General features: G+C 33.1%; 1 protein-coding gene and 2 long non-coding RNA genes across 10 annotated transcripts; 2 read left to right on the top strand and 1 right to left on the bottom strand.

Moving 5' to 3' along the window:
• Positions 1 to 2079: 2079 nt before the first annotated feature.
• LOC135120667 (epsin-1-like) lies at positions 2080 to 4817 on the bottom strand. 7 transcript variants are annotated; one of them, XM_064044998.1, is made up of 17 exons: positions 4777 to 4817; positions 4586 to 4724; positions 4478 to 4517; positions 4228 to 4386; positions 3946 to 4143; positions 3784 to 3888; positions 3565 to 3718; positions 3439 to 3504; positions 3293 to 3388; positions 3132 to 3238; positions 2887 to 3077; positions 2743 to 2829; positions 2647 to 2694; positions 2535 to 2585; positions 2420 to 2471; positions 2245 to 2301; positions 2080 to 2175 (listed from the first exon to the last, which is right to left on the bottom strand). In XM_064044998.1, the coding sequence occupies exons 2-14, from the start codon at positions 4594 to 4596 to the stop codon at positions 2555 to 2557; spliced, it is 1293 nt and encodes a 430-aa protein (XP_063901068.1). In that variant the 5' UTR covers positions 4597 to 4724; positions 4777 to 4817; the 3' UTR covers positions 2080 to 2175; positions 2245 to 2301; positions 2420 to 2471; positions 2535 to 2554. The 7 variants fall into 7 exon arrangements, with proteins under 7 accessions (XP_063901068.1, XP_063901070.1, XP_063901071.1 ...); XM_064045000.1 differs by having other exon boundaries at positions 4586 to 4713; positions 4777 to 4811; XM_064045001.1 differs by lacking the exon at positions 4777 to 4817 and having other exon boundaries at positions 4586 to 4640; positions 4701 to 4759.
• Positions 4818 to 7608: 2791 nt separating this feature from the next.
• Positions 7609 to 9946, top strand: LOC135120691 (uncharacterized). The gene is made up of 8 exons (XR_010278691.1): positions 7609 to 7666; positions 7837 to 7998; positions 8350 to 8416; positions 8994 to 9054; positions 9115 to 9174; positions 9400 to 9502; positions 9567 to 9647; positions 9834 to 9946. It is a non-coding gene; the product is annotated as an uncharacterized LOC135120691 (long non-coding RNA).
• Positions 9947 to 10806: 860 nt separating this feature from the next.
• LOC135120692 (uncharacterized) lies at positions 10807 to 11356 on the top strand. Of its 2 annotated transcripts, none has more exons than XR_010278692.1 (3): positions 10807 to 10884; positions 10938 to 11012; positions 11069 to 11356. It is a non-coding gene; the product is annotated as an uncharacterized LOC135120692 (long non-coding RNA). The 2 variants fall into 2 exon arrangements; XR_010278693.1 differs by having other exon boundaries at positions 10814 to 11012; positions 11069 to 11164; positions 11217 to 11356.
• Positions 11357 to 14443: the final 3087 nt, after the last annotated feature.

Consider the following 14443-nt stretch of genomic DNA (forward strand, 5'->3'; position numbering starts at 1 on the left):
ACTGTGGCGCTTGAATCTCTCATTACCCAAGTGTATAGGGATCCGCAGACAATGGGAGGAGGAGTGCATTACAGTACTTTGCATTATGCAATGGAGACTGCGGACAACCTAACACCTGAGCCTTCATATACAGGGCACTATTACGGTCATTCAATAAGGAATTAAGATGGTTACTCTGGTTGACAATGAATACTGTGCTTGCCACTGGGATGGGACGCGAGAGGAAAGTGTGAATGAGAAGAGGAAGATCAAATGGCATGTATTCGGCTTGTGACAAAAGTTTTTCGAGGCGCTGTCCGAGGTGATCGAGATCAGGGCGCAACCAAGCATAATTTCTGCCGAAATACGGGCGATTCTGATCTAATAAATCTTTTGTTGTATCTTTTGGGGTTTGTGGTATGGAATTCCTCCGTGCAATAGTTTAGTTAAAAGGCAATTCTTATCGACAATGCACAAGCTTTAGTATACTTAATGACCATACGTTTTTTTAGATCTACTTCTAGTCAATAATCGATAATGAATGCCAGGGACTTTTATGCTTGCATCCCTTGGAGTATTTAAAATTTTGATCTAAAACTGAAAACTTATTGCTGTAAGAAGCTTAAAGTTAAGAAACTTTACAGCAGTGGCTTTGACGTACACTTCAGCAAAATATCACTAAAGCTATAATCAGTAATGGTTTGGGTTGTACCCAGTGTAATAAAGTATCACTTATGAGAACTTAATAACTACTTTAGTTACGTACGTACTATCGTTGCTGTTTAGCGTAAACAGGAGTAATACCGTCGATAACCTGCATACCTTTTAGAGTAATTAGTAACAGGTTATAGAGAATTAAAATAGATTGACTAATTTACTTTTAATTTTGGTATTTTAATAAGAAAGAAGTTTTGGGCAAAGTTGAAAGAAAATTTATGGAAATTTTTTTTGTTTCATAAGAGCAAATGAGAAAAGTGCTATTTTTTTCCCGTTATCATAACCAAATAAAGAAATTTCACTTAAGAATTTTTTGTTTAAAAAAGTCAAATATTATAGGTAATTTTAAGTTTGTTAATAAAGAAGAAGCCAGAAACTATTGCTACTTAGCGTAGCTGAGAATAAAAGAAGGGCGTAGGTTATATGCGTTGCGTTTTTTACTTTAAAGACTAGCCAAGAAACATTAAAATTTGCAGTCGCCTATTCGTAGGATCAAGTTATCATAAGCTTAAATATTTTATGTTGGAACAGATACTAAAATACTTGTAGTAACTCACCAACTCGACAACTCTATCTTTCTGGGTGTAATGCGTAACAATTTTGTGAAAGGCAAGCTTTTTGTCTGTCAATTCCATCTAAATTACGGCCTTAAGAACTAGTCTAGCCGGGCTTACCAAGATTGGGAAAAAAGTAGATTGCACTACAAGAATTATTATAACAGTTAAAAAACGTTTCTAACGGCATATAATTATATTTTACTGGAGTGCATTGTTGCTATATATAAATGTTCAAGCATAACTTTCTCAAGTTAATAAAAGAATATGAAAATAAATAATTAAACTTATCTTAATCCGTGTAAAATATCTAGTTTAACTAGTTAAGTTAGCGTTTACTTGCTTATTCCCTAGACCACTCTTGAATGCAGCTAGTCCTCTAGACCAACTTAAAACTAAAACACTGAAAAAAAACGAGCCCCCATGTTCTGTTAATAATACAGGTTTATATACTATGATAACAATGCAATTACTATATAATTATCTAAACTTTATAAAGCTATCCTCAATGAATCAAATTTATAAATCCGTGCTGTAAGATGATCAAATTCTAAACGCCCTAGACTGACCAACGCCTTCCACCAGGATTAAGAACTGTACGCAAGCGTGTGGTATGACCCATAAACACTATTAAAAAACAACTTTTACTTAAAATAAATATGTTCGCGCGCCACTCTTGAGATTGTGTCATCCTCTTATAAAATAAAATGCTACTTTTATCCGATTTAACTTTACTCTGCTTGGCTGTATGAGAAAACTACAATTTTTCCCCCTACGCTAGTGTTATAATAAACGCAAGAAATAGCCCCGCATGTGGAAAAAAAGACTTTATTTTTAGGTAGGTATTACGAGATTCTGAACGACAGCTTCTAGTGGTGCACTAGAGATTCACGCGCACGTCAAAACCAAGGATCAGGAACTTTTCCTAGACGTGTGGTTTAAAAGATGCGTTAATGAAAAAATGCTTCTTTTTATAAACAACTACACAACATACGCGCTGGTTTAACGTCCGTAAAGGGAAATAATGAGTCACCAGGAGGGTCATACTCTTCTATAAAAAGCAAAGAAAGTAAAGAAGCACGTGACGCCTCCTTATAAGCAGTTTCTTGGTAATTTTAAGGTGAAAGCAAAAAAAGGCAAAAAGTGGGAGGAGAGAGAGTAGAGCGCACCAGAAGACGGGGATTTTCTTCCTTGCACTGAAGAATAGGATACCGCTTCCTTCTACAAGTATATTAAAGGGGAGGTCACATGCAGTGCTGCGGTATAAACAAAGCTTCCTTAAACCTCGCTGGGAGGCGAAAAGTTCAAAAATGGGTTTTTATTAGGACGAGAGTCCTAGAAGAAAACGCTGTAAGCGTTGCAGGAAAGTTTAAAAAATTAAGAATAAGAGTAGTACTGCGGCGTCGCTGGAGTCGACAGTGAAGGGATTCCGCCCGAAGGAACTCTTAACTTATTGTTTAATGCAATAAAAGAAAATGGATAATGGTCGTACGCTACAAGCGGCGGGCCGAAGTGTGTCGAGGTTAACAAGGTTCTTGGCCCTCTCTGTCCATAGTAGCGGGTTCGGAGGGGCACTCCTCTAACAAGCAGAGAGACAGAATACTCTCAAGACTCAATTGATTGTGAAGAGACTTACGGGAAGATTCTTGCGAAGCGCCAGTGCCGTAAGGAAAGAGAGGGAAATAAGCAAATCACATTCTCTAAGAAAAGCGTAACACAAACCGGATGGTGCGAGGAAAGCCGCCCTGAAGAAGAGATGGCGGTAAACTCGTCTTCTTCCTCGCGTCTCTCGCCGCTGCTGTCAGCCAGCCCCCACTGCATCGACTTCTTCATTAATGCATAAAGTTATATAGAGGCACCACATGAGGCTTAACAGACTACTCCAACTCCCCATGTAGTGGTATCAAGAGAAGTGCTACTGCTGCTCGACGTGCTCTTACCACTTTCCTGCGGCAAGCCTGCCATCGAGTAGGCGCTTCTGTTCCACGCTGGATCGAGATAGGCTCAAAAGAAGCAAAGGGGGAAAGTAGCGGCGGGCTAGCCTTCAAGGGAGGTGGCGGGCATCGGTTTCTCATGATCACAAAAGGAAGAAAGATCGATCAAATCTTCGGTTTGCGACAGTCTTTTGGGGGAATCTTCTGCACAGTTTCAAAAGAAGCCCGCAGAGACGGGAAATCACGTAGAAGACCTTGTGGGTTGCTGACCGCCGCGTTATGAAGAAAATCGCTCAGTGAATTGTTCGCGCTGCAGCTCCCTGTTTAGAGAATTTAAGTAGTCAACTATATAAAGGGAATTGGAAATATTAGAGAAGAACTTTGGGATTTCATATGTTCCAAGCGGCTTAAAATAAGAGCTGTTTGAAGATCTTGATCAAAGGAGTCAGTCTTCTGTTCGCGATTCTTCTGTTCTTCATATTCCTTTTTACTTTCGTCTAGTGCTTTTCGTAGCTGTTCCTCTTCGAGACTTTTCTTTGTTATTGAAAAGTGAAAACGAAGAAGTGCTTATTTGTATAGAAAAAAATAAATCTGTGAACCCTACGGCTACGCGGTTGTAAATGCAAATCAGCGGAGCGGAACTGGGCTTCATAAAGTCCGTACGTTTCTTTTATTTTTTTACGTTCTTTTTTTAAAGTGTCTCTCTAAATAAGCCACACTTAAATATTTACTACTATAATTAAGCCAACGGCATCAATAACCTCTTTCTTTAGTTCATCTTGATTTGTAAGTAGCCAAACAATGTTCTTCGCCTTTAATCTAATGTTTTCGCCTAAATCAACATTCTTTTCCGCCAAAGTAAACTCTCGTAAAGTAGTAATCTTATATATATTTTCTATAGCGGAACGGACAGCATTATAGGAGCCGTGTTTTAGTATAAAGTCTAAAAGGTGTAAAGCCTGTTAATTTTGTAAAATAAAGTTACACTTTGTAAAAAGTTTAATATAATATATAGAGTAAATACATAAGTATAATATGGATACTTTATAAATATGACGCCAGTGTTTCCTTGGCTCATCTAATCGTTTCCAAATGGCCTTCATTATACAGGGTAGCTGGTAATTATCATAAGTCCCCCAAGCAATTTCAACTAACTGCGATCTGAGGGGTGTATGCGACTTATTGGAAGTAGCTTTCCGAACCTTCAAAATATTCAGAGATATTAATTAATGAAGAAACCAAAAAAATAAAAATAAAAATTATAAAAATTAAAATACTTTATAAAAGCCATACTTTTCTTTCTATTTCGCTCTTTTTTCCTGTGAAGTCCACTCTTTAAGGACAGAATCAATATTTATTAATTCTATTAGTAAAAATGTTTTACTAAACAAATATTTTTACACTTTTTTCATGATCCTTTTCTATCTGGCACTAAAAGGTTCTTTTAGATGCTATTCTATATGTAAGGAGAGGGCGAATATAAACTCCGAGTTTCGCACAATAAATCAAGCCAAACCAGGAATTAGCCCCTTGAAGGAAGCTAGTTTTATAACAGGAACTCAACTTACTAAAATAAAGTTCTAAAGATATACTTTAATCTTTGCGTTCGTTTAGCTTTAGTGGGGTTTTCCTTATTATCTTTTTAGGAGTTATTTAATTAGCATCTTCCGGTGAGGTGTACTAATGTGCGTTGTTTCTTAAGCATGATAGGATATCTAGCAATGCTACTATTTAAACAGACTTAAAATATGCCGATACTATAACTGAAATGGAAAATAATAGCAAATTAGTTAAGAATAATGTTTCTTCCTTTATAACTACATTGACTTCTTTTTATGGTAGCTATATTATCAAATTTTAGCTCGGTTTTCTAGGTTCAGAAAGTTTTTTTGCGCACTTCTGTTTCGTTTATTTATGAAGGAAGACTGCCTTTAGTTATCTGAACCCTAATAGACGCTTTTTAGAAATAATATAAGCTAAGATTTTGGCTCTATTATAGTTAGGTATACAGATCTTGGGCTTCCATAACCCTTTTTATAAATTTAAAACGCATAATAAAAAAAAAACGAGCGTTTAAACCCAAAGCAGTAATTAAAGCCGAATAACTGTAAATTGTTATATAAACAAGGAACCCGTAAACACTAATGAAATAATTAAAAAAGTTTGAGAATATATTTTTAGAGTTTGCAAATTTTTGGAAGAAGTATTTTATAAAGGGAGGAGAGATAGAGGTCTCGGAGCATTAAAAAGTAGGCGAAAAATAAAGTTCACAAGAACAGCTGACTTGCATTTTACTTCTTGAGGGGCTTAAACTATTATGAGACTCTTCCCGCGTAAATAAAATCTAATTAACTTATGTAAGATCCTTTTCTTTATTGTTGCATATAAAAATAAAGATAAAAAATAAATCGCACTAGTATATCAAATTATATTAAAAACTTTATAGAGTTTGTATTCGTTTAAAGCAATAATTCCAGTTTTTAGTTAAAAGAGTTAAAAGTGCCTTTATAAAGGCATTGAACACTCTTTCAGAGATGTAATTTTAAACAGCTCCAAAGTTTATTTTTGTGAACGAAAAATAGTTGGTAGGACTCAGCAGAACCCTTAAAGTTTTACTGTCTGTCGAGCTCTACATGAAGTCTCAGTAACTTGCGAAAATGAGTCAGCGTTTCATTTTGATTTTTGCAAATGCATTGATTAACTTTAGTTTAAAAAAAAATGACCGTGTTGTGGCATTAACTGTATTTCGACTTTTAAACCCTACAAAAAATTGTAAGTCCTTTAGAATCTATTCATCTTGGACTAGAACAGGATATCGACGTTAATTGTAGGTTTATGGATACGAATTCATGCGGACCCCATTCACGTCACCAATAACGTCTTACGCTTTTTTTAGTTAACCCCGAACAAACGATTAGCGCAAACACTTTTTTCCATGTATTAGACGCTCCGCTCTCAATTCCTTGTGGTAGATCTAATTAGTTTACTTATGTCTTCGAGGCTGAAATCTTTTCATTTTCGAAAAGGTCGTAAGTTGGTTCTTCCACGTCAGGTGTCGCAAGGCTTGATATAAAATGACTGTTGTCCTCGTTGAATCAGTTCTGCAACATAATATTACAGGATGCAGGACTAATTAAAAAGTGTGAAGCGAAAAGGCCTCTTCATCTTTAACAGCAGAATATAACTTTGTAAAACAAAGTTGCTGAAATATTATTTTCTAAAGTTATAACAGGTATTATTCGTGAAGTTTGGACTCGGTTTCAGTGACAAGACTCGCTAGCTAACTTCTAGAGCATTGTGACTAAATACGTGCCATAACTTTTTCATAAACCATTAAGACTAAACAAAACTAAATATATATGTTACTTTTGACGTTAACGTCTTTAATGTTACTGCTTTCCATGCAGCTTGATGTCCTAGAGGCCTTGAACCAACTCAAATTATATATCTCATAAGATCCGCAGTGTTCTTTCACCCTTTACTTACCGGGTTAGTCGTACATTAGCATCCTTGAATCCTGTTTTGTTGTATTTGTACTTATTGCTTGTTTCCATTTAATATTCATATATATTAATAAACTTATTACTTGCCCATAAGGTTATGTTAACTCGCTATCATTACAGTGTTGATTAAGCAAGCTGAAATTAGAACATTAATAGAAACAAAAAAACATATCAGATTTTAAAGAAAAGGCAAAAAAGTGTGAAAATTAAATAATTTTTTTTTTAAGAATTCTAGCATATTCTAGGGTTAGACGTTAATACCTAACCTAGAAACATGTAGTTAAACTGGAACATATAGTTGTAGAAACCAGATAAATCTAGAACATAAAAAACTTTTAATAAATATAAAACAGGAAGAATATTATCTATGTAGTCCAGTAAAGATAGACACTTCTTTTATAAAAAGATTTAATTTTTCAAACAAACGAGCAAAGTATGTCGGCGAGCCCTGCGACAGGGAAGAACCAAAATAGGGAGTTAGCATTTACATAGAAGCTGGACGACCGCCCTCAAAAAAAAATAATTATTAAAATAGTTTGAAAATATCTAAAATTAGCTTTGCAATGCTCAAGGAGTTCTATGAAAACACCAAAGCCTTACAACTCACTTGTTTAAGCCTTTCTCAAGGACCCTTAACCCTTTAACTACCGTATCTTCAAAGAGCAAGATGGGTGCCTAATCTTTATTTCAAAATATCCCCACCTCTTTGTATAAGTTGAAGCAATTCTATTATTTTTAATATTTGTTTCTAACATATTTTTTATTATAGTTTTATAAATCTTAGTTACTTTAGTTTTAATATCATTTTTCTAGTATGATTTTCATTAAAACTCGCAATAAATATGTGAAACTTATGAGTTAACAAGTACGTTCAGGCTCTAAGGGCTTAAAAAAAAAAACTATATTATAATAATTTAGAGGATTCACTAAATGAAGTTTGTGTAGAATTAGGAAAAGGTTTTTTTTCAAAATCTAAAAGGTTTGAGTATATATTTTTTTCGAAATACTTATTAAATTTACTATGTGATTTATAGATCTAAATAGCCTAGAGCAATCTATAGTAGTTAAATTTTAATTAAAAATTATTATTTCTTTACGTTTTTTATTAAGTTTTGACTTTAGTTAATGAGTCAACTTTGTATTCTACAGAACAGATGGCTCATAAGTGCACTAATATGTCTAGATTGACCTGCTATAAAAACTTTACGAATATAAGAGGTAACATAATTTCGAGCTCCTTGAGACGAGTTTGCCTATAAAGGAATCATCCTTGCTCGAAATAAAAATAAGTTTGGGAGCACACAGTTATAAGTTAGTACCTAAAGGGTTTATTTTCTTACTGGTTTCATTTAATTTTTATTTTTCACATAAACTTATATAAATTGAATCCAATTAGTTTTAATCGTGTTTGTTATCATTTTAGAAGTTGTTTAAATCCCTTATATTTACTCCTGTATTTGTTAACGTCAGTTTTTTCTTTTTCTTTTTCGCGTTTTATTTGAAATTATTATAGTGAAAAATTGGTTTTTAATAGCTTTTAAGTTCTTTCAGAACTTTCTTTATCAACTATTATGCTTTAATTTTTCCTACTTTATTGTTTATAAAAAGAACTATTGAACAATATTTTATGTTAATATGAAATTATAACTTGTAACTTTCCAGAATGAAAGAAATTTTTTAACGCCGCCTCCTAAAGACACCTTTTTTAAATTAAAAGAAGTTAAAAGTGGTTATTACACATTTTTATTTTATTTTTTATTAAGAATTATTAACTCAGAGATCCGCAGTAAAAATTGTACGAACTTATTAAAATAAAGTTAGTTCGGAATGGCGCATTTCTACCAGTAAACATCTAGTTTACTTTTTATTAAGAAAAACAGAAATAAATATAAATTTAAGTAAACTTTCTATTATATAATAAAATATTATACACTTTTTTTCCTACAAGAAAACAAATCTTTACAACTTTCGTGGACCAGTGAAGGGCTTTAGTTGTCTCTTCTCCTTTTCATATGTTTAGATTCAACTAACTTTTATTATATATAGGAAAACTCCTTTATCATAACTTTTTTGTTCTTTTCTCCTGCAATTAATTTTTTGTAGAGTTCTTTCTTATTAAATTTTCGTTATTGGTACGTTTAAAAAATAGTATCTCCATATTATAAAAAATTGTGGTTACGTTACGTATGTAATTTTAATAAATTTATAGGTTCTTGAAACCCTCATTATTTTTTTTAATTTTTTTTTGTACTAATAAAAGTTTACTTTCTATGTTTGTCTCCTTTAAAGTTCATATTGTAATTCAGAAGCCAATATACGTAAGGCTGAATTATTATTGGAGGAAGATGAACAGCTACGCAAAGCTCGGTATTATCTTGTTCCCTCTAAAGTCAGCGAAGAAAACTTTTGAGGAAACTATTTCTATAGAGTTGAGATCATCTTGCAAGAAAGCCTTCCAGCAAAAGTCTCTTTTAGCACTTTTGATTGGTTCTATTTGTTTTATAATCATTCTAGAATTGTTTAAAATTTTGCATTCAAAATTTAACTACTTTTTATAATATTTTTTTTGCGCGATATAGAGATTTTATTTAACTCTTTAATAAAAAAAAATTCAATTCTTTGCTTTTTCTTAGAATTATAAATTTCTTTCTTTCTATAGTTGTATAATTATATATCTTTTTTTATTATTATTATTTTTTCTTTAAAAAAAAGGTAAAAAATTCTGAAGGTGCCCCGAATTCTACTAGTAAAGTAGCTGTGGAGAATTTCCAAACAAAACATAATCCTACTCAAGACTAAGTCCTAAGCAATTTTTGTAGTCCCATTCACGTGTATTTTATAAATTTCCCGTGCTTGTTAAATTAAACTTTTTTTTGGAGATGCACGGATTTTCCTTCAATGATTCGAACATTGAAAAAGAGACTTAGACGAAGAGTTGGATGGTATTTGTGTTCCCGACGGTAATATTTTTATATTCGTTCTGTTTTCACTGCGTTATCTACTTGTGCAAATCCTAAAAGTTACTGAAGGCGACTCTATAAGTTTTGCTATAAGTATGCGTTTTCGCTTAATTAAGTTTCTGTATGTTACAAACACTACTTATATATGCAGTTAGTAATCTATTATCCATTTTTACGATAATTTAGACGATTTGCTCGACGACCTGAACGCTTTTTGATTTTGAATTGGGCTTAAACTAGTTTTTAGTTGTATAATAAACTTTTATAATTTATTTATATAATAAAGTAAATCATTAGAACCGAACAGTTTAGTAACCCAAAGTAGATGATAGTAGATAACTACAAAAAAGTGATCCTTTTTTAAACCGCTAATAAAAAAAATTTATTCCAATTTGAAGATTAACACTCAGTGTCCGATTTTTCACGTGGGTGATCTTATGCAACATTTTTGGAAAAATACCCCTTCCCGGCGGGACACTGAGATCCTTGCTCCTCTACTTTTTATCCGTCAGTGCAAGAGGCTAGGAATCGTAGCGACTCTGTATACTCCTGGTACTGGTAAATTCCTGCAGTCAACTTCCCTCTTATAATGCGTTGTGCATACGGTTCTACTGTTCTGAATAAAAGATCATCGGTAAACTTAGCTTGGGTCTATATCCGAAATCTTTCCGATATTAGTAAAAATTAGGCCTAGAAAGATAGAGGGGGGTCTACCATCCCATCATTTTTATTTATTACATCATGGGCCCAGCTCTTCTCGTTATTGTAGATTTTAAAGTCATTTAAATAGGTAATGACTATCACTGACATTTCCCGGCAAATTAATAAATAGGCAAGGTCCGTTTTTCATCCCTATAAGCAGAGTCCACTTAGCTTGTGCACTCTATATTAAAGCCATAATAATCCGGTTTGTTTTATGATGTATACTACATTTACTAGTTTAAAGCTTTTATTTACGCTCACTGAAGAGTGCATTAAAGAAAAACCCAAAAGAACTTTAAGGTATATAACGTAGTTTATGTTAGTATGCAAATGCAATTTCTCACCTCAAAATGTAATTGTTGTAGCTCATTTGATGTGCCTAAACTTCGACAAATCAGATCGCTTCTTAGAGATTAAGGGGCAAGTTGTCTCGTCGTCCCTCTCTTAAATTTGGGCACCCCGGTCGCACAACCCGACTTTTAGCCTCTAGTTTTATCAAAAATTCCTATGGGCTCGTTTGAGAGAAGTACTTCGGGTATTTTGTAATTTCCAAAGTACAGGACTGATCCAGAGTTTAATATCTCTTAGCAGCAAAACTTTTCCACTCCTTGGGGATCATAGCTTCCGAGGGTACTCTTGGACAATGAATACGACTTTGGCTTTGTTAGACTTTTGCATTTCTTTACTGTCTGGTATTTCTGCAATATATTTGTCGTCAGGTATACCTGTGCATACACTCTTTCTATTTACAACTGGGTATACTGCACCTTGCCAGAAAATCACTGGTTTCCTTCTTTTGTTAGGGAAACAAGGACGTACATAAACTCTATAATCGATCTGGAGCCTACTCTTTTTTTATATATATAGCTTTTATCTTCGCCAGCAAAGCTTCTCTTCTCCTCTTGAGTGAAGTCGTGGGTCGTTTCAATAACTGGGTTTGCTGATTTCGCCATATTCAATATTGGAGCCACTTGACGATGAGTGGATGCCGATAATAATATCTTGAAGCTTGTAAATATTAAAAAAAAATTTGAAATATAATAAAAATATGTATATTTTATTTATTCTTATTATCTGTTATATTTATAAGCTTCTTATTATTAACTTCATATTTTTTTATTTATAATATAACAAATAAATTTGTGACTTTTAAAAATACTTAAATATTCAGTGATTTTTATTATATATTAATAGAAAGTTTTCTTTATAGACAGTTATTTTTTTTATTAATGACCCCCATGATTGTATAGTCATAACTATATGCGATCCCGCACAACCATTTATTGGTGGACACAGAAGAAAATGTTATTTTAGAGCATTGGCGGTGAAATAAACTCAAATGAGATTAACCAGGGCTTAGTAAATAAGGCTTAAAAATGAGGTGATTCAAATGGTTACTAACATAAGATGAGATAATTGAAACCAACTCATTGCGCAATATGATAGATCAATAGTATATTAGAAATAGTGACCTTTATCTCACACAGTTTTTAAAGTTATGGTTGCCCTATTAAGTATAGAGTTAGGAGGTCTTCGTAATTTGGGCATACAAGTGGTTAATTGTTATTTTCAACCCCTCTTCCTTTTAAATAGAGTTTATAAGCTGGCTATATTTGTAGTATATCTAGCCAGCCAGCTTTTTTTAAAACAATTTACAGCCTGTCTTAATGGTTCTTTTACAGAACTAAGATGATAAGAAGGTTCTTGATATCATTGCTATAAACTCTTTCTGCGTGTGAGAATTTGTTTATCGTTAGTTGGGAAATTTCAGTTCGAAGAGCTCCAATTTAGGTTACGGAGAATTCAACAGCTAATTGAAAGTTAGTTATACAAGTGGCGCTTGCATATAGCAAGTAAGAGTCAATTCGATTAATTATAAACATGTTAATAATATGCTAGCGCAAGGAATGCATAAAACTTTTGAAATAACACATTTGCCCGAGATAATAATCTGTCGGATGTAGTACGAAGTTATTTAATAAAAAGAGTTCTGGTTTAACAGTAACTTAATTTATAATTTAGCAGCTATAATTTAATTGTAAGGGCTATGCGGAGGGGAGGTTTAATATTATCACTATTGATATTTTTGATTTTAGGCCCGCAGAGCCTCTAAAAGAAATCGGTGGAGAAAAAGAAGAAGGGTTTACAAAATAGGTCTGCGCTAGCACCAGAGGTTTAATTCTCTGAAAATTAATTTTCAAATTAATGGTATTGAAGATGGAAATTGCTGTATGCATGCCTCCTTACAACCTCTTCCAATTTGGTTTGCAAAATACACGTTTTTTTATTGCTCGTCCAATACAATCTTAAAATGACAACTGTTAACAACAACTTTAAAACTTTGTTAAGTATATGTAACTACCTGAGAGTGAAGGTTAAGGGCTAGCGTGAGCCATTAAAGCTGGCATAAACGCAGTTTTTTTTTTTTTTCTCTATCTTCTTGGTTTAAGTTACCCTCTGAGTGCGGTCTAGGTATTTCCTGTGCATATTTTGTACCGAATTAGTTTATTAAACTATATATGCTTTTCTTAGTGTTAAATGATTATAAGTCATTTCCTATACAGTGTCATCAATAAGAAAATAAATACACATACTCAAAAATTAGCAAAACAGGGGCACTCTTTTGGAGCGTGTATTGATTTGTCCCGCCTATATTACCTTTCCTTTTTTTTCCTCTCGATGAAAGTTCGTAGAAAAACCTGACGAAGTATTTTATGGAAGATATTTGTGCATGTGGGGACCAAAAAAAATCAAAAAATATATTTTGATAAATATAAATAAATTTGTATAAAGGAATTAATTTTTGTTTTTATACGCTACTTTGGTGCTTGTTCCGGCTCTCGGTAATTTTGGTAAATAAAAAATATATATTCAAACATTTTTCTAGCCATTTTTCATTTATTTTTTAACCATTAAAATGTTTAAAGCGCGTCGCTTTGGTGTTTTAATGACCGTCACACGCCTCATAATTGAGCTCTCTACCAGCAGTCCGCTAAGTGCGCTTAGATAGGTTAACTTTTCTTAAAAAGAAACGAAAATTTGCTTTTGAAGCCAGCAACTTAAAGGTTCTGAAGTAAATATTTGGCCATAGCTTTACGGACGTTAATGGAGGCCTTCAAAGATACGGAGTGAGCTAGAAAAAAAAATTCTCGTTATATCGTCTCTGATTAAGTTATAAATTACGGTTAGTTTGTGGTTGCGTTACGTTTGTTATAAGAGGTTAATATGAGTTAACTATTATTGCATAAACCACGGCATCGTAATAAATGCGAAATAGTTACTTGGTTTTACACTAGTAGACTGTAGTACAATCGCCGAGTTATAAGCGTATAATCAGTTATTTACACAATTCTTATAGCCATTTTTTAATCTCAGTCACTATATATCATTGGTGGTATAATTAAGGTTCTCGATGGTAGACATTACTAAAATTCTTATTAATTGCACCTTACTGTTTGCAGGGTTAATTTCAGGCTAAAACAATTTCAAATGCGCCCCGCGAGGCATGCTTTACGCTAGAGACCTTCCTCCAGCAAAAAGTAGTTAGCTTTCCCATAAACACTATAAATTAAATTTATAATTAGGATTAACTTAGCAATATATAGCAGAAAGATTTAGTAAGGCTATTATTTAATAAAATTTTGACCAGATTACTAAAAATGGGTTCAAGTAAGCAAAATCTGTAAGCGAATTATTTAACATAGCTAACATGGGGTACGAAAAGATGACGATGACCTGTCAACTAATTTAATTTCTCTCAGAGAAAAATAAGACTTTTAGGCTTAAAAAGTTTGGTATACTAGCAGCTTGTAAATTTGACAACTTGCTTTTTAATATGGGTTTCACTGACTTTTCAAAGATATCTATAGTATAGTTTAAAAAGGGAAAGCTGTTATATATGCAAGGAGGCTGACGATATGAGAACTAATTAGTAACTATGAGTTCCAAATTATAATAAAAAGCTACCATAAGAAAAATAATTCTAAAATATAATTTTCTTTAATATACTATTAAATTGTGTTAGGACTTGCTACCTTCATAAACGATTTTCGGCCCCCTTAAAACGTGCGTCCACTTTTCGACGCGGTGGGAAA

The sequence above is a fragment of the Zophobas morio genome, unplaced genomic scaffold, assembly GCF_036711695.1.
Source record: "Zophobas morio isolate AGI-343-1 ecotype UQ-CSIRO unplaced genomic scaffold, CSIRO_AGI_Zmor_V1 ptg000407l, whole genome shotgun sequence".
NCBI classification, from domain to species: Eukaryota; Metazoa; Arthropoda; class Insecta; order Coleoptera; family Tenebrionidae; genus Zophobas; species Zophobas morio.

What these genes read in the sequence shown, in the direction of transcription:
- LOC135120667 (XM_064044998.1), bottom strand. An exon ending in AGAGCGAAATAGAAAGAAAA is followed by an intron (nt 4,387 to 4,477) that starts GTATGGCTTTTA and finishes AATATTTTGAAG; the next exon opens with GTTCGGAAAGCTACTTCCAA. An exon ending in AAGATGAACTAAAGAAAGAG is followed by an intron (nt 3,889 to 3,945) that starts GTTATTGATGCC and finishes TGGCTTATTTAG; the next exon opens with AGAGACACTTTAAAAAAAGA.